Source organism: Oryctolagus cuniculus, chromosome 9, assembly GCF_964237555.1.
Source record: "Oryctolagus cuniculus chromosome 9, mOryCun1.1, whole genome shotgun sequence".
NCBI classification, from domain to species: domain Eukaryota; kingdom Metazoa; phylum Chordata; class Mammalia; order Lagomorpha; family Leporidae; genus Oryctolagus; species Oryctolagus cuniculus.
Genome location: NC_091440.1, coordinates 90,781,957 through 90,801,450, shown reverse-complemented (window position 1 = coordinate 90,801,450; position 19,494 = coordinate 90,781,957). Strand labels below are relative to the sequence as shown.

At 42.6% G+C, this 19,494-nt stretch overlaps 1 protein-coding gene across 16 annotated transcripts in view; it reads left to right on the top strand.

Annotated features, from left to right (window-relative positions):
- The window catches only part of ZMYM5 (zinc finger MYM-type containing 5), a 43,747-nt gene that overhangs the window by 20,589 nt on the left and 3,664 nt on the right, over window positions 1–19,494 (top strand). For 7 of the 16 annotated variants that reach the window (XM_008259940.4, XM_008259941.4, XM_070049107.1 and 4 more), the window contains 3 exons: window positions 14,975–15,260; window positions 15,790–15,955; window positions 17,150–17,362. In XM_008259940.4, coding sequence (XP_008258162.3) covers window positions 14,975–15,260; window positions 15,790–15,955; window positions 17,150–17,362 — 665 coding nt within the window. Of the gene's footprint in view, window positions 1–1,986; window positions 3,241–6,439; window positions 6,607–6,845; window positions 7,621–14,120; window positions 14,306–14,974; window positions 15,261–15,789; window positions 15,956–17,149; window positions 17,363–19,494 lie in introns of those variants that run through there. The other 9 variants (XR_011378894.1, XR_011378896.1, XM_051850681.2 and 6 more) reach the window with 7 other exon arrangements.

Sequence of the window (19,494 nt, the reverse complement as noted above, 5' to 3'; positions counted from 1 at the left end):
TCATTTTATCCATTAAAAGTGGTATTTCATGAAAAACAGCTATGCAGTAATGCAGCTTACAACGCAATAATTTGTGTAAGTGCTTTTTCTACTTTTCCGTAAGATAAGCATAGTATTTTGCATGAAACAGTTTCTTTACCAATGGCTTCTAGTTTATTATACAAAATTATGACATACTCATGTGTCATAAATCAAAATGATTTGATTGTCTTTTGCCCTGTGATGGAGACTTAAATCCTTAGAATTTTCTGAGTATTAAAAATGCCCTTAGGCCAGCGCTGTGGCTCAATAGGCTAATCCTCCGCCTAGCGGCGCTGGCACACTCAGTTCTAGTCCCGGTCGGGGCGCCGGATTCTGTCCCGGTTGCCCCTCTTCCAGGCCAGCTCTCTGCTATGGCCCGGGAATGCAGTGGAGGATGGCCCAAGTGCTTGGGCCCTGCACCCGCATGGGAGACCAGGAGAAGCACCTGGTTCCTGCCTTTCGATCAGCGCAGTGCACCGGCTGCAGCATGCCGCCCGCAGCGGCCATTGGAGGGTGAACCAATGGCAAAGGAAGACCTTTCTCTCTGTCTCTCTCTCTCTCTCACTGTCTACTCTGCCTGTAAAAAAAAAAAAAAAAAAAAAAAAAAAGCCCTTGTGGGGCTGGCGCTGTGGCGCAATGGATTGACACACTCGCCTGAAGCGCGAGTATCCCATAATCCCATATGGGTGCCGATTTGAGACCCAGATGCTGTACTTCTGATCCAGCTTCCTTCTATGTCCTGGGAAAGCAGTAAAAGATGGCCCAAGTCCTTGGGCCCTTGCAGCTGCTTGGGAGAACCGGAAGAAACTCCTGGCTTCAGATCGGCACAACTCCGGCCGTTGTGGCCTATTGGGGAGTGAACCAATGGATGGAAGACCTCTCTCTCTGCTTCTCCTCTTCTCTGTGTAACTGACTTTCAAGTAAATAAATAAATAAACCTTTTTAAAAATGCCGTTGTTATTTTGTAACCTCTCGGCTCATACTTAAGTTTATGGTAAAAAAAAAAAAAAAAAGTCATGACACAGGGGCTGGGGCTGTGGCGCAGGTTTTGGTTAATCTTCCACCAGCAGCGCCTGCATACCATATGGGTGCCACTTCTAGTCCTGGCTACTCCAGTTCCGATCCAGCTCTCTGCTGTGGCCTGGGAAAGCAGTAGAGGATGGCCCAAATCCTTGGGCCCCTGAACCCACGTGGGATACCAGGAAGAAGCTCCTGGCTCCTGGCTTTGTATCTGCACAGCTCCGACTGTTGCAGCCATTGGGGAGTGAACCAACAGATGGAAGACCTTTCTCTCTTTTTATCCCTCTCACTGTCTGTAACTCTACCTCTCAAATAAATAAATAAAATCTTTTAAAAAACAAAGTCATGACTCAGAATGGGGAATAGTTGCCAGAAGGATAAAGCATGTCATCAGAGAGTTGGAACTTTGAAATCACCCAAACTCTAGGAAAGAAGGTGGCTGTAGATCGTGTTCAGTCATAAGGCCAGTGATTTGAAGGGTCATGATTATTGTTAAGACCCTAGTTAAAATCTGAATGTTGAAATTCAGTGTATTGTGGCCAGTGCTGTAGCATAGCAGGTAAAGCTGCTACCTGCAGTGCCGGCATTCCATATGGATGCTGGTTCGAGACTCGGTTGCTCCACTTCCTATCTAGCTCTCTGCTATGGGCTAGGAAAGCAGAAGATGGCCCAGACACTTGGGCCCCTGCACCCACACTGGGGACCCAGATGAAGCTTCTGGCTCCTGGCTTCAGATTGGCGCAGCTCTGACCTTTGAGTGAACCAACAGATGGAAGACCTCTCTGTTTCTTTCTCTGCCTCTTCCTCTCTGTAACTCTGCCTTTCAAATAAATAAATCTTTAAAGGGGGTGGGGTGGATGTTGTGGTTTAAAAGGTAAAGCTGCTGCCTACAGTGCTAGCATCCCATATGGGCACCAGTTTGAGTCCCAGCTGCTCTATTTTCAGACCCGGCTGCTCTCTGCTATGGCTTGGGAAAGCAGTAGAAGATAGCCCAAGTCCTTGGGCCCCTGCACCCACATGGGAGACCCGGAAGAAGCTCCGGGCTCCTGGCTTCTAATCGGCGCAGCTCCGGTTTTTGCGGCCTATTGGGGAATGAACCAGCCAATGGAAGACCTCTGTCTCTCTGCCTATCCTCTCCTTGTGTAACTCTGAATTTTAAGTAAATAAATAAGTCTTAAAAAAAAGAAAAGAAAGAAACCCAGTGTATTAAAAAGAAATATAGAAAGAAAGAATGGGGAGAGAGAAGGAAACCCAATACAGACTCTTGGTTGGTGAACGCATGGCTGCTACTTTTGTTGGTATTGGAATAACATCCATAAACAAAGGTTATACTTCATTTTTTTGCAAGTGTCATGATAGTGACCTTCATTGACTAGTACAGTTTGGTTCCACTGACAACAGTTTTGCTCTTACAGCATTAGTGAAAATGGGTATAATAGGAAAAGGGCAAATAAATCTTGATATTATTATGGGAATAGTTTGGCTTTGTACATTCTCTTTTCTAAAAGTAGTAAGAGTATAAAATCTTATTCTCCATCTCAAGGGAGCACTGAGCCTATATGCATATGACAGATATTATCTTTTTGTGCTTGTGATTGACTTAATTGTTGTTTAAGGTTTCTGTTCTTTCCAAATGTAAATAAAATTTCTTGTGGACATCTCTGTATGTTTGACAGTTATCTTGAAAAGATCCTAATAATTTTTGCAATCAAAACTGCTATTTTGAAAGCATTAGATGGTTAATGCAAAAAAATTTTTACCATTAAAAAGTTAGTTTCTTTACATTTTAAGGGATCTTTTTTCATATTGTAAGCTCCACTGAGGGCTAAGAGCATTTAAGGTTTGCTAAGAATGTTATCTTAATTTCTGGGTATCGTTGACTTTTCAAAAATACATCTGGAGTTTTTAAATTACTTTTTTCAAATTCATGTCTGTCATCCATTTATTACTCTGAATACTGTTTATTTATTGAGGGTTCATCCTGAGAAATAACATAAAAAAACTTGTGATCTCTATATTGCAAAATGTATCCAACTTAAAAGCAATGAAGGTGTTGAATACTTTGAAATAATGTCCATTGAAAAGCATCTTTGGTGTAGTTAAAATGATGCCTATATCCCAGCTTGGAGTGCTTGGGTTCCATACCCAACTCCAGCACCTGAGTCTAGATCCCTGCTAGTGTAGACCCAAGGAGGCAAAGGATGGTGATTTATGTAGTGGTGTCCCTGCCACCCATATGGGAGACATGGATTAAGTTTCTGCTTCTGCCACAATCCTGTCTCATTTTTAGTCATTGTGAGCATCTGAGGAATGATCCAGTAGAAAGGAGCACTCAGTCTCTGTTTCTCTCTGCGTCGCAAATGAAGATTAAAAAGTTTGTTTCTTTTACTGTTTTGTAATTATTTCCTGAGTTTTAGATACTTGTTGTTTAAGTTTTTCATATTTGCTTATGTAAGTTGTTTACATAAGCATGAATTTTTTGAGTTCTTTATTTTTGAAACTATTTTATATTCCACCAAGAACTTACACATTTCATTGTGATACAATTGTACCTATTTATGGGATACAGTGTGATTTAAAGACATATAGCATGTAACTAATCAAGCAATGTAACCTTTATTAAATGGTATTAAAACTAGAAGCTCTGCCATATATTTCTTTTACACTTCAGTTTTCTTTTCTTTTTTATTTTTTACAGGCAGAGTGGACAGTGAGAGAGAGAGAGAGAAAGGTCTTCCTTTGCCGTTGGTTCACCCTCCAATGGCCGCCATGGCCGGCGTGGTGCGGCCAGCACACTGCGCTGATCCGATGGCAGGAGCCAAGTACTTCTCCTGGTCTCCCATGGGGTGCAGGGCCCAAGTATTTGGGCCATCCTCTACTGCACTCCCTGGCCACAGCAGAGAGCTGGCCTGGAAGAGGGGCAACTGGGACAGAATCCGGCGCCCTGACCGGGACTAGAACCTGGTGTGCCGGCGCCGCAAGGCGGAGGATTAGCCTATTGAGCCACAGCGCCGGCCCACTTCAGTTTTCAAAACCATTTTTCACCTTCCAGAATGAATTGATGTGCATTTAGTGGTTGATAAGGATAAACAGATTTTAAATTATTATAGTGGCTGGTGCTGTGGCATAGCAGGTAAAGCCGCCACCTGCAGTGCCGGAATCCCATTTGGGCACCAGTTACAATCCTGGCTGCTCCACTTCTGATCCAGCTCTCTGCTACGGCCTGGGAAAGCAGTGGAAGATGGCCCAAGCACTTGGACTCCTATACCCACTTGAGTGACCCAGAGAGGCTCCTGGCTTCGGATCAGCTCAGCTCCACCAGTTGTAGCCATCTGGGGAGTAAATCAGCAGATGGAAGACTCTCTCTCTCTCTCTCTCTCTCTCTCTCTCTACCCCCTGCCCCGCCCCTGCCCCTGCCTCTGCCTTTCTGTAACTCTGCCTTTCAAATAAATAAATAAATCTTAAAAAATTATTAGAGAGCTCATATCTACTAATTTGCTCCACAAATACCTGCAATAGCCAGGACTGGACAAGATCTGAGACCAGAAGCCAGGAACTCATTCCAGGTCTCCCAATGGTTGCAGGATTCTGATTCCTTGAGCCATCACAGCTGCCTCCCAGGGTCTTCATTATCAGGAAGCTGGAGCTGAGTATCAAGCCCATGTACTCTGATAAGGGACCTGGGTGTCTTAACTGCCAGGCTAAACACCTAACCCCTAAATAGATGCTTTTCCACATGAAAATGTAGTGTAGATAGATAAACTATAAAAACAATATTCGGTCGTTAGGTACTGTTCTGTCAGACGCATAGAGAGATCTTCATGCACTGGGTCACTCCCCAAATGGTATAATGGCCAGGCCTAGGCCAGGCCAAAGACAGGAGCTTCTTCTGGGTCTCCTATGTGATTAGAGGGGTCCAAGCACCTGTATCATCTTCTGCTGCTTTCCCAGGCATTTTACCAGGGATTGAAAGCAGAGCATCCAAGATTCAAGGTGGCACCCGTATAGGATGCTGGCACTACATACAGAGATTTAACCTGTGCCACAGCACTGGCCCTGGATTGATTTATTCTTTTTTTTTTTTTTTTAAAGATTAATTTTTCGAAAGTCAGAGTTACACAGAGAGAGGAGATGCAGAGAGAGAGAGAGAGGTCTTCCATCTGATGGTTCACTCCCCATTTGGCCGCAACAGCCAGAGCTGTGCCGATCAGGAGCCAGGAGCCTCTTCTGGGTCTCCCATGCAGGTGCAGGGGTCCAAGGACTTGGGCCATTTTCTACTGCTTTCCCAGGCCATAGCAGAGAGCTGGATGAGAAGTGGGGCAGCTGAGTCTCGAACCGGCGCCCATGTGGGATGCCAGTGCTTCAGTCCAGGGTGTTAACCTGTTGTACCACAGCACTGGCCCCTTGATTTATTCTTGTCATCCTTTTTTCTCATTAATTCAAAGCTGGTTTATTTTTTGTCATGATATGAAATAGTGATTTTAAAATGTAACAGATCAAAAGCACTAAATGATGCAGAACATCTTAATTATGTTTATGATATGTAGCAATTAATTTCTATAATGTGTGAAATATGAGTGAATTTACAGCATTCTCTAAAGGTCTGTTTTGGTGGACAAACGATGTAACTAAAGGGTTCTAAAGAGAACAAAACTTTCATGTGAAGGGTGATCACAAAGATATATTTGAGGTTTCTTTTTTTAAGATTAAGTAACATGTTGAAAGAATAGTCTTTTTTTTTTTTCCTTTTTTAAGTCTGTGTGTATGTAAGATTTTATTTGAGAGGCAGAAGTACAGAAAGACGGAGAGACAGAACGTCTTCCTTCCACCTGTTCACTCCCCAGATGGCCACAATGGCCGGAGCCAGGCCAATCAGGAGTCAGAAGCTTACTCTTTGTCTCCCCCATGGGTAGCAGGGGCCCAGGCACTCGGGCCATCTCCACTGCTTTCCCAGGCCATCAGCAGAGAGCTGGATTGGAAGAGGAGCAGCGAGGACTGGAACTGGCACCCATGGGGGATGCAGCACCATAGGCAGAGGCTCAGCCCACTATGCTACATTGCCAGCTCCTATTTTTATTTTTTTTCTCTTTAACTTGAAAATATCATAGTAAAAAGTAGTCTTATTATAACCCTAGATTGTTTTTGTGTGCTGTTAACATGTAAAACATGTAAAATTAATCAATTCTTACTAGGAAACTTCTAGAATATGGTGGCAGCTATTTTGTTGTTGTTATAATTAAAGTCTTAGCTTCCCCAGAGTAGCTTACATTAGTTGCTGTGTGCTTCCCATTTATATAAAATGTCTTCAGGAAGTTTATGAAAAATGCATATTATGAGAAAACTATACATGAATTTCAATGTTTTGTACCAATGAACTTGTACTAATATGTCACAACAGGATCCAGTTTGAAACACTAAAAAAAATAAGAGGTTTGAGAAAAACCCTTATCAAAGCAATATGAATTCTGCTAAAATTGAAGCAAGAGCAAGCATGAAGTTTATGGTGAATCTTGGGTGGAATAACAGTGAAATCATTGATGATTTCTGAGAAGTTTATGGGGGTAATGCCCTAAAGAAATTAGCAGTTTATTGATTTATCATGAAAATAACTCATGCTATGGATGGAATGGGGCAATCCTGAAGATAAAGCCCTGCAAGAAAGACTACCCACATCAATTTGTAAGGAAAAATTTAATGTTGTTTATGCCCTAATTGACTAACATCAGAAACAGTAGTAAATACTATAGACAACTCAGTATGAGCCAACTTGATGCTTGATACCAAAATTGTTGTGTCTTGATCAGCTGCAGACAGGAGCATCACTTTCAATGGACATTTTAAATAAATACAATCAAGATCCTGAAGAATTTGTTTGAAGAATTGGAAAAGGAGATGTGACAGTGTGATCCTGAAGACAAAGCAATAGCCAGCAAGATAAGGAGGTCCAGTCAAGAGCAGAGATCATGACAGCAGAGCATGATAGCATCTGATTATTCTGAGAGTATCTCGAGAAAGTTAGCCAAAGCTTTTATTTTAACACAAATGCTTGAGAAAACATCACCAAAGAGTCTATCTCCACTATGACAATGCTCCTGGTCATTTATTTCTCTGATTAAGCAAAGGCACTTTTAAGAGTTTTAGTGGAGGCACAGATGCAGTTTGCTGGGTGGGTGGGTCAGGTGACCTGAGGAGTTGTGGAGTCGGTTTAGGCCACTTCTATGGGTTTCCAGAGTGCCAGTTGCCATGGCCAGTCAGTTGCAGGTGATCCAGCAGCTGCTGTAGGCCGAGAAGTCAGTGACAGAGAAGGTGTCGGGGGTCCACAAGCCTAAGAATCAGAGACTGAAACAGACCAATGAAGAACCACAGGCTGAAATTGAACAGTACCACCTGCAGAGGAAGAAAGAGTTCAAGGCCAAAGAAGCTGTGGCGCTGGGATTCCATGGCAGTTGCAGCAGTGAAGTTAGAGATGGAGACCCAGGAGAAGATGGCCATCCTCGAGACCTACTTCCAGCAGAACAAGGATGAAGTCTTGGGTAACCTCTTTGCCTTAGATAAAAGAAAGCTGCACTTGTCCCACGGGTGGGTGTTTTAGATTCTCCCATGGAGAATGAAGCTTCAGCGAAGCTCATGCTCTGCCCTCATGAAAAGGCATTAAGTTATTTATGTGTGTTTCATAGGAGGACCCTTCACCTGTTAGCTTCTTTGTACAGACTTTGTACTTATCCAAAGAGTTCATCTTTTTACTTCATATTTCTTAGAGATATTTATTTATTTTAAAAGATTTACTTTATTTATTTGAAAGAATTACAGAGAAAGGTAGAGACAGAGAGAAGACTTCCATCCACTGGTTCACTCCCCAGGTGGCTGCAATGGCCAGAGCTTCGCCAATCTGAAACCAGGAGCCAGGAGCTTCTTCTGTGTCTCCCACGCGGTTGCAGGGGCCGAAGGACGTGGGCCATCTTCTACTGCTTTCCCAGGCCATAGCAGAGAACTGGATCGGAAGTGGAGCAGCCAGAACTCGAACTGGCGCCCATATGGGATGCTAGCACTGCAGGCAGCAACTTTACCCGCGAGGCCACAGTGCTAGCCCCTTAGAGACATTTAATAAGTATATGTCATGTGTTTTCTTCTGCCTTTTAGTTCAAGGAAAATATATGTCAGTTGTTGATTTTTTTCTATCTTAGATCTAGTAGAGAAAAACAGAATTCTTTGAAGAAAGGGATTAAACAATTTTTTCCCCTATGCTTTCCTGAAGGTCAGGGGCTTTATGTATGAAAAAGTAGTAAAAGCCGGCGCCGTGGCTCAATAGGCTAATCCTCCACCTTGCGGCGCCGGCACACCGGGTTCTAGTCCCGGTCGGGGCGCCGGATTCTGTCCCGGTTGCCCCTCTTCCAGGCCAGCTCTCTGCTATGGCCAGGGAGTGCAGTGGAGGATGGCCCAGGTGCTTGGGCCCTGCACCCCATGGGAGACCAGGAAAAGCACCTGGATCCTGGCTCCTGCCATCGGATCAGCGCGGTGCGCCGGCTGCAGCGGCGGCCATTGGAGGGTGAACCAACGGCAAAGGAAGACCTTTCTCTCTGTCTCTCTCTCTCACTGTCCACTCTGCCTGTCAAAAAAAAAAAAAAAAAAAAAAAAGGAAAAAGTAGTAAATAGAGCCGGCGCCGTGGCTCAATAGGCTAATCCTCCACCTTGCGGCGCCGGCACACCGGGTTCTAGTCCCGGTTGGGGCGCCGGATTCTGTCCCGGTTGCCCCTCTTCCAGGCCAGCTCTCTGCTATGGCCAGGGAGTGCAGTGGAGGATGGCCCAGGTGCTTGGGCCCTGCACCCCATGGGAGACCAGGAAAAGCACCTGGCTCCTGGCTCCTGCCAGGATCAGCGCGGTGCGCCGGCTGCAGCGGCGGCCATTGGAGGGTGAACCAACGGCAAAGGAAGACCTTTCTCTCTCTGTCTCTCTCTCTCACTGTCCACTCTGCCTGTCAAAAAAAAAAAAAAAAAAAAAAAGAAAAAGTAGTAAATAGTTTCTTGTAACTTGTGTGAAGCAGCAGCCAGCCTTAATGTCTATTCTAAGGGCAAACGCAATGAGTTACTTGTATAATTGTTTAGGCTGCTTTTAGCTTCTTAATCAAAATTATTAGATGATAGAATTTAAGAGCATGGGGCTGGTGCCGTGGCACACTTGGTTAATCCTCTGTCTGCGGCGCCAGCATCCCATATAGGTGCCAGGTTCTAGTCCTGGTTGCTTCTCTTCCAGTCAGCTCTCTGCTGTGGCCTGGGAAGGCAGTGGAGGATGGCCCAAGTGCTTGGGCCCCTGCACCTGCGTCGGAGACCAGGAGGAAGCACCTGGCTCCTGGCTTTGGATTGGCGCAGTGCCGGCTGTAGCAGCCATTTAGGGGGTGAACCAATGAAGGAAGACCTTTCTCTCTCTCTCTCTCTCTCTCTCTCTCTCTCTCTCTCTGTCTCTGTCTCACTGTCTATAACTCTTCCTGTCAAATAAAAAAAAATAAAAATAAAAAAATTTAAGAGTATATTATGTCTTATTGTTGTACCAATAATCATAAAAAGTTTTAACAGGAGGCTATTATGCACCCATTTACAATCATGGTTTTGTTCCAGTTGACTCTTCCATTTATGCTAATCTTAAAACTTTCAACAGCATTTATTTTTATTCATTTAACAATGTAAAAAAAAGATTGCTTTGACATAGTTAAATCCCCAGGCCTTCAGTTCTTTAGAGATGGACCAAATGGCTTTTATTATTGCTTACAAAAGTGAAGTTCTTTGATATAAATTGGAGATTGTCTAGTACCCCCAAAAAGGCAAGGATTTCTGGAGGTGATTCATATATATATATATATATATATGCTTTATAAGATCAAATGTCATCAAGTAAAATTGTGGTTTAGTATAAAGTACACATAAGGGATGCATTATAATGTGTGAAAGCAGTGTTGTTTTTGTTAGAACGGCCCTTTGAGTCATTTAATTCCTTGATTAACCCTTGGGGTAAACTGAACGAATTATTTTCTGCTTATAGCATACTTTATATCAATTGTAAATTTAAAAAATTGTTACAGAATAAACTTAAAATTGGTCTTGAATCTATATTTTTATTGTATTTTTTTTAATATTTATTTACTTGAGAGGCAAAGTTGCATAGAGAGGGAGTGACAGAGAGGTCTTGGCTGGTTCAATCCCCAAATGGCTGCAGTGGCCAAAGGTGGGCCAATCCGAAGCCAAGAGCCAGGAGCCAGGAGCTTCTTCTCAGTCTCCCATGCAAGTGCAGGGGGCCAAGCACTTGAGGTATCTTCCACTGCTTTCCCAGGCCATCAGAAGGGAGCTGGATTGGAAGTGGAGCAGCCTAGACTCGAACCAGTCCCCATATGAGGTACCGATGCCATAGGTGGATGATCAACCCACTGTGCCACAGTGCTGACCATTTTTATTGTATCTTAGTTGTTTTTGGCCATAATACTGATTCTGTGGAGTCACACTTCTAATAACTAGTTGATCTCTATTCCCTCCTGCTGAGAAAATGACAAAGTATATAAAATATCTGTTGAAAGACATGAAGCTACAAATACAGAGAAAAACATAATAAAGGCTTAAGGAGCATGTATTTGGTATACTGATTACGATTCTTGGCAGGGGGCATTGATATTGTGGCATTTTGGGTACAACTATTACGCCAGCATTACTTATGGGCACCAGTTCATATCCCTGCTGTTTCACTCCCTATCAAACTCCCTTCTAATGGCCTGGGAAAGCAGCAGAAGATGGACCAAGTGCTTGGGATCTTGCCACTCAGATGGAAACCCAGATGAAGCTCTTGGCTTCTGCCTGGCCCAGTCCTGGCCATTGATTGCAGCCTTCTGGGAAATGAACCAGCCCATGGAAGATCTCTGGCCCTCTCCCTCTGTAGCTCTGACTTTCAAAATAAAAGATGTTTGGGACATCTGCATCCCATAAAAAAGATTGAGAAGCTAAACAATAAACTCACAGGAGCCTACTTCCAAACCTTGGATTGCAATGTTAACATCATCTAGAGCCCGAGACTTTTTCCTTTACAGTTTTCCATATAAAAAACAAAACAGCCAAAGACATGGAACATGCCATGCCATGACAGTATCAAGAGGAAAACCCAAGAGTAAAACTGATAAACAAAGGTTCAAGGTGTTAGGGCTAACTGACACAAATTTTAAGAACCTGTACATTTGAACTGTAGATGGGACAGCTAAAGAAAGCATGAATGAACTGGAAGATATATTACAGAAAATTATCCAGACTGAATCATAGAAAGCCAAAAGGGTGGAAGATACAAAAGAAAATATAGGACTTGGAGACAGTGGATGAAAATAATATCTAATTAATGTCCTAGAAAAACATCGGAGAGAAATGGAGCAGAAGAGGCACAACTGATAGTTTTCTAAAATGGAGAAAAAACAACCTACAAATTCAAGAACCTTTTCAGGCCATGTTTTTAGCCCAGGAGTTAAGAAGCCCACCATATCCCATATCTGTGTACCTTGGTTCGATACCAGCTCTGGCTCCTAACTCCAGCTTCCTGCTAAGCAGACCCTGGGAGGCAGCAGTAATAGTTCAAGTAATTGGATTCTTGTCACCCAGTTGGAGAGCTGGATTGAGTTCCAGGCTTTAGGCTTCAGCTGATTTTTCAGTGCCAGCTATATAGGGTTATGAACCAATGGATATGTATATTCTATTCCCTCATACAAAAAAAAAAAAGTCTTTACAAATCCTAATCAAAAGAAACCAAAGATCTGTTCAGAAACCAGTCAATATTTAGAAACAATCCAAATGTCTGAGAACAGTAACATGAATAAGTGATATTAGCCATGATGAAGTACTCAACAACAGTGAAATGGGGTGCTCTACATGTATTGTGGGTGAACGCTGCAGTGTTTAGTTAAGGAGACTAAATATAAAAGATTACATAAATGATTTCATGTATATGCAGTTGAAAATAAGTCAAAACCTAGAGGCCAGCGTTGTGATGGAACAGGTTAAGCTTCCACTGGAGTGTGGCATCCCATATTGGAGTCTAAATTCGCATTCACTCTGCTTCCAATCCAGCTCCCTGATAAGGTGCCTGGGAAAAGCAGCATATGATCACCCAAGCATTTGGATCCCTGCCACTCCGATGTAAGACCTGGGTAGCACTCCAGCCTCCTTGCTTTGGCCTGGCCATTGTGGTCATTTAGAGAATGAACCAGCAGATCTTAGATTTCCATCTCGCTCTATGTGTCACATTGCCTTCCAAATAAATAAAGACCAAACTAATAATTTCATGCTTATCTGCGGGTTTGTCATGCCAGATATATTGAACTGTAAACATTTAATTGACCTATGTCTTTTAACATTTATAAACTTTATTCTTTAACAAAAAAACCAGCCATGAAGGGTTCACCAATAGACCAACACTAAAGAAATACTAAAAGATGAAGAATTCAGATCCGGGAAGAAATAAAAAACAACCACATGTTAAATAGTAGATCTTGAGCAAATTGCCTAAGTTCTGCCTCTTGATTTCCTTTGCAAAATTGAAGAATTTGGATTAGATAATTCATAGGCTTTATTTGGTCCTAAAATGTTTCCTTGCAATTAATTTTTTGTTCTTTATTTATTTGAAAGTTAGAGACATCCACTAGTTTACTCTCCAATTTCCTGTAATATATGGGGTGGGCCTGGGTGAACCTGGGGCCAGGAACTCAATTTAGGTCTCCCACATGGTAGCAGAGACACAAGTACATGAAACGTCACCTGCTGCTTCATAGGATCTGTGTTAGCAAGAAGCTGGGATCGGAAATGAAGCCTGGACTTCAACCCACTCACTCCAGTTTCAGGTGTAGTATCTGAACCACTGTACAAACCTTCCCTGAGGCCTGGAAATTTTTGGTTAAGATGTTTAACTTAGGGGCCGGCTCCGTGGCTCACTTGGTTAATCCTCCGCCTGTGGCGCCGGCATCCCATATGGGCACCGGGTTCTAGTCCCGGTTGCTCCTCTTCCAGTCCAGCTCTCTGCTGTGGCCAAGGAGGGCAGTGGAGGATGGCCCAAGTGCTTGGGCCCTGCACCAGCATCGGAGACCAGGAGGAAGCACCTGGCTCCTGGCTTCAGATTGGCACAGTGCCATCCGTAGCAGCCATTTGGGGAGTGAACCAACAGAAGGAAGACCTTTCTCTCTCTCTCTCACTGTCTATAACTCTACCTGTCAAATTAAAAAAAAAAAAAAGATGCTTAACTTGAAGAAGACACTAATAGCTTAAAAAATGTTTTTGATAACTTTTTTTTTTTTTTTTGACAGGCAGAGTGGACAGAGAGAGAGACAGAAATTTCTTCCTTTTCCATTGGTTCACCCCCACAATGGCCACCGCGGCGCGCTGCGCTGATCCGAAGCCAGGAGCCAGGTGCCTTCTCCTGGTCTCCCATGCGGGTGCAGGGCCCAAAGACCTGGGCCATCCTCCACTGCCTTACCGGGCCATAGCAGAGAGCTAGACTGGAAGAGGAGCAACCAGGACAGAATCCGGCGCCCCGACCAGGACTAGAACCCAGTGTGCCGGCGCCCCATGCGGAGGATTAGCCTCTTGAGCCACGGTGCCAGCCAATTATTTACTTTTGACCTTGTTTCTCAAAGCCCTACTATCCCAAGACTTGGTTAGAAATGCAGAATCTGGGGTTCTTCCTCAGACCCTTGATAAAATCTCCATTTAAACAAAATTCCTTTGTGATCTCATATGCACTTCAAAATTTAACAAGCACTTAACCTATATATAATACTGTTTGTTCCATTTTGAGCTAATAGTATATGATACAGTAGTCTCTGTAAGGTTTGTATGCCAAATCTTTCCTGAGTAGTACAATCTTTAGATCAATGTCTGTAACATTAAATTTTAGCTCACTGGGAAATAATTTTAGAAAGATTTGGATTAAAATGTAGCGATTAAATTTTCTTGAAGTAATTGTCTATAATATTTTTTAAATAAAAGTACATAAAAATGGTGAATTGAAGAGCTGTCATGTGGCTTATCTGGTTAAGCTGCTTCCTGTAATGCTGGCATCCCATACAGGCACCAATTCAAGTTCTGGCCACTCCACTTCCAATTCTACTCCCTGCTGATGGCCTAAAAACCAGTGGAGGATGGCCCTAGTATTTGGACCCTTGCCACCCATGTGGGAGACCCAGATGAATTCTGAGATCCTGTGTTCCACCTGGCTGGTGTAGCGACCATTTGGGAAGTGAAACAACAGATCCATCATTCCCTTCCTCCTTCTCTCTCTAACTCTGCCTTTGAAAATAAAGTATATGTTTATTAGTTTGACATTCTTTCAACTTTTCCATATGCTTGACTTTATAATGTGAGGGTGGTCTGTAAGAATGAATATCATATATGAACTACCATGCTGTTGATGGCTAAGCTTTTACTATAGCTATTTAATTTAACATATCATTTGCTTTATTCTATAAATGTATTTTTCCTTAGGGATGAAAAATGGCTAATACTGTTCTAGTGTTCTATGTGTACCAGACAGTGCTTTACTATATACTTTATCTCATTTATTCCTCTTAACACTGATAAGTTAGGTATAGTTGCCCAGTTTGTACCTGAGAAAAACAGGATATGGAACTTAATATACTTGCACTGTCTAGTAAACTTGGAGACACATTTTGAATCTGGTGAGTCTGACTTAATAGCTGATGGCCATGGCTTTGCACAGTTTCAGGGGCTGCCATCTTGTTACTATAATGGCATGATCATTCACTTAAAATATACCTGTGATTGTGCATCAAAACTGTCTGACCTTAACTATGTTTGCTAACTGCCTTACTAGTTTCTTAAACTCTTAAATGAAAATTTAAAATATTTTGTCTGATGTGTTTTTATTTGTTTCATGACTTTTTCTTGTGTGTTTCATTTTTAAGATTCTTGGATCTCCCAGTCAGCTTCATTTCCCCGTAATCAGAAACAGCCAGGGGTGGATTCTTTATCACCAGTGGCCTTACTTCCTAAACAGAATTTCCAGCTGTCAGCCCAACAACAACTTAATAAACCAACTAAAATTACTTGTGCAAACTGCAAAAATGCTTTACAGAAGGGACAGACAGCTTATCAACGAAAAGGATCAGCTCACCTCTTTTGTTCTACCACCTGCCTTTCATCCTTCCCTCATAAATGTACTCAAAAGATACGAAACATATTATATAAAAAGTAAGCAGTACCTTTCAACATTTCTGCATGTGATTATAGAAGTGAAAATAAATGTTCTAAAAATGTAACTGAGAGCTTGAAAGATTCATGGGTAGAATTGTTGCAGGGATGTCTTCAAATACATTGAATTTAAGTTATAGAGTAAGAGCTGTTGACTCATTGATATCGTTCTCTATCATAACAGGAAAATGAATGATAGGCATGAAAGTCAATTACCTCCACTGTGATCCTACTATTAAACCTCCACAGCCTTTCCCTTCTTATATCTTACTATTAGCGTTTTTGAATACTTTCAAAAAAGATCTTGAGAACCATGGCAGAATTCTTGTGCTACAAAATATTTTGATTTCTTCATGTATTTTGTGGGAACTGTTGGCAATGATGCCAAAAGTGAATTTTGCTGCATCCAAAAATTATAGTTGATAACTAGAATTGAATCTGAAGAACATGAAAAATGTCAGTTATTGTTCATGTATTTGGCTTAAAATTCAATTGTTTTTAAATACTGTGTTTATCCCTTATGTTTCAGAGATGAACCTCCCAAGAAGGCTGCTGCTATTCCCATAGTAGAGTCAAGCAAATGCTTCCAAGAATTTTGTAGTCCATCTTATTTGTCTCCCCCTGAAGACAGCAAAGATCTTAGAAAAGGAATTTTTAATAAGTCAAGATGTACAATCTGCTGTAAATTAACAGAGGTCTGGATTTGTACCTGGATTATTATTTGTGCTAATGAATAATTTTAACTTCTAAGTTAAACTGACTGAATCTAGCATGTGTCGAGGATGGATTTAAATAGTGGCTTTAAAAGGAAGAATAAGGCTATGTTAGAGCTATCTTATAAATAAATATCCCATTTGCGTAGAATGGAAAATATACACCTATTTCTATGAAACTGGTTGTACTCATAAATATGACAATAGTTTTAAGGTATGTTTGGTTCTTATAAGCAAAGTGTGGTTTCAGGACATAAAGAAAACAACAGATCCTGATATGAGAACGTATAGGAAAAGTAGAGTGAGTGAATGTATGCTATTTGCTTAATTAAGTGGTATTACAATCTTTCCAATTGCTGGAAGAGAGAGAGCCATTAATATAGGTAGTCCTCACTTTCCATAGTCCTTATTATCTGAATTTGATATTGGTTACCCCAGAGCCTTGCAAATCAAGGTCATAATTTTGTCTTAGTTACATTTAGAACCACTTTTATTATGGATACACAGACTCCATCCTGAATATGGATAATATTGACTTCCTTAGTAAGTTTATTTATTTGAAAGGCAGAGTTAGAGAGGGAGATCTTTCATCCACTGATTCACTCTCCAGATGGCCGCTATGACCAGGGCTGGGCTAGGCTGAAGCCAAAACCTGGAATTCCATCTGAGTCTCCCATGTGGGTAGCAGGGGCCCAAGCACTTGTCCCATCTTTCTCTGCTTCCCAGGTGCATTAGCAGGAACTGGAATAGAAATGGAGCAGTCAGAAATTGAATTTGCTGTCATATGAAATTGGTGGTATCTCAGCAGCTTAACCTGCTGTACCACTACACCAGCCCCAGGCAGTGAACTACAAATTCCTGATCCATTTCTTTTAAGCAGTTCATAACAGAATTACCAATTCATTTTCTCTTGTTCTTAAATATTTTTAAGAATATTACTACTGAATTTATTTTTTTCCATTCTTATTTTTCCTGATGTAAAATCAAAGAATGATTTTAAAAGGAAAAAATAAAAAGATTAATTAAATGTCCTTTTTAATGTTTTTCCTAAGTATTTTTCTATTGAGATGCTATGAGATGCTATTGGGGAGTCTTTGCCTCTGTTGCAGAAACTAGTTATCTCATTGCCTACTTTACTAATCTGGTTCACTTAGTAAATTCTGGTTTTTCTTCTAGATTCGCCATGAAGTCAGCGTTAATAATGTAACACATAAACTATGCACTAACCATTGCTTTAAAAAGTACAGATTGGCTAATGGTTTAATAATGAACTGCTGTGAGCAGTGTGGAGTGTATATGCCTGATAAAACCACAGGAATCAGCATCCAGACTATTGGAGGTCAGCAGCAAAGATTTTGCTGCCAAAGTTGTTTTAATGAATACCAACAGGTAATTCTTTTTAATGAGGTCTAAATAATTGAGTATAAAATAGCTTTACCCTGTTAATATTCCTGAACAAGATTTATCTTAGGACCTTATTTAGTTACATTTTGTCATTGTGTAATTGAGCTGTCTCATCTCAAAAGTGTTGAAATGTTTCAATTGTTGTGAAGAAGTTTGTTGTAAATGTTTGCTCTTTGCTCAAGTTACTAGAGTAATTTTTTTTTAAGATTTATTTTGTCTATTTGAAACAGTTACAGAGACAGGTAGAGACAGAGAGAGAGAGGTCCTCCATCCACAGGTTCACTCCCCAAATGACTGCAATGGCCAGAGCTGTGCCGATCAGGAGCCAGGAGCCTCCACCAGGTCTCCTACAGGGGCCTTCCACTGCCTTCCCAGACCATTGCAGAGCTGGATCAGAAGTGGAATGAGACTTGAACTTGTGCCCACATGGGATGGCAGCCTTGCAGGCTGGGGTCTTAACCCACTGTGCCACAGCACCGGCCCCAGAGTAATTGTTCTTTACCATTTGCACTCCCACCCAACAACTTGATAGTTCCAAATTTGATGTTGTGTGTTCTAAGCCATTCTGCTGAAATCATGCCCATTGTGGTTTTAGTTTGCATCTTCTTGATAACTAATATTTTTTAAAAGATTTATTTTAATTATTTGAAAGAGTTACGGAGAAAGGTAAAGACAGAGAGAAAGGTCTTCCATCCACTGGTTCACTCCCCAGATGGCCATAATGGCTGGAGCTGTGCCAATCCAAAGCCAGGAGCCAGCTAGGAGCTTCCTCCAGGTTTCTGACATGGGTGCAGGGGCCCAATGAGTTGGGCCATCTTCTATTGCTATCCCAGGCTGTCGCTCCCCCTCTTCGTGGAGGAACGACACTAAACCCTGCCTAGGCTTCATATCCGAGTCACGGCACCATTATGTCGCTCCCCCTCTTCATGGAGGAACGACACTAAACCCTGCCTAGGTTTCCTATCCGAGTCACGGCACCATTATGTCACTCCCCCTCTTCGTGGAGGAACGACACAGGACCCTGCGCTGTTCTTTTGTCTGCTCGGCCCTCCCCGGGTTTGCTGCTGGTTCTTCCCGGGTTGGCTACCGTCCCTTCCACCTCCGTGGAAGGGCGGTTCCCCCTGCCACTTTCCCCACTTCCGCGGGGGAGCGGCACACCGCCAGCCGGCTCTCTCGGGGGCTGCACAGGTGTTCCTTCAGATAGATGTTCCTGGTGCATGTTGTCTCTCTCCTCCTTTATAGTCCTCTTCCACCAATCCCAACTCTGCTGCCCACACGCCGAATACACTGCTCTCCTCCAATCAGGAGCAGGTCCTACAGTTCCTTGGTTGAACTGGAGGCAGCTGTGTAGAAGCTGTTTGCTCCTCTCCCAGCGCCATATTGTGGGAGAGCAGATGCATAGAATAAGTCTTAATTCGAGTAACAGTCTAATCCGAGTTGCTCCCCGTTGCTCCCCACACCAGGCCATAGCAGAGAGCTGGATTGAAAGAGGAGCAGCCGGGACTAGAACCATATGGGATGCTAGCACTGCATGTAGAAGCTTTACCTGCTGTGCCACAGTACCGGCCCCCTTAAAGACTAATCTGCTTTGACTTTATGATATAAATCTGGAGCTGGGGCTGGTGCTGGCATAGTAGCATACTGGGTTAAGCCGCCACCTGCCTGACTGGCATCCCATGTGAGTGTTGTTTGGGTCCTGGCTGCTCCATTTCCAATCCAGCTCCCTGATAACATGCCTAGGAAGGCACAGAGGACAGGCCAAGTGCTTGGGCCCCTGTACCCTGTTCCCACGAGGAAGACCTGGAAGAAGCGCCTTGCTTCTGGCTTCAGCTTGACACAGCCTTGGCCATTGTGGCCATTTGGGGAGTGAACCAGCGAATGGAAGACCTCTCTCTCTCCTTCTCTCTCTCCCTAACTGCCTTTCAAATAAATAAAATCTTAAAACAAAAACAAAAACAAAAAAAAGGCCAGGAAAAGTTTATATGTTTAAAAAAATAATCTGGGGCTAGTGTGGAATAGTAGGTAAAGCCGCCACCTTCAATCCCCAGTGTCAGTGCAAGTTCCAGCCCTGGCTGCTACATTTCTGATCCAGCTCCCTGTTAATACCTGAGAAAAGC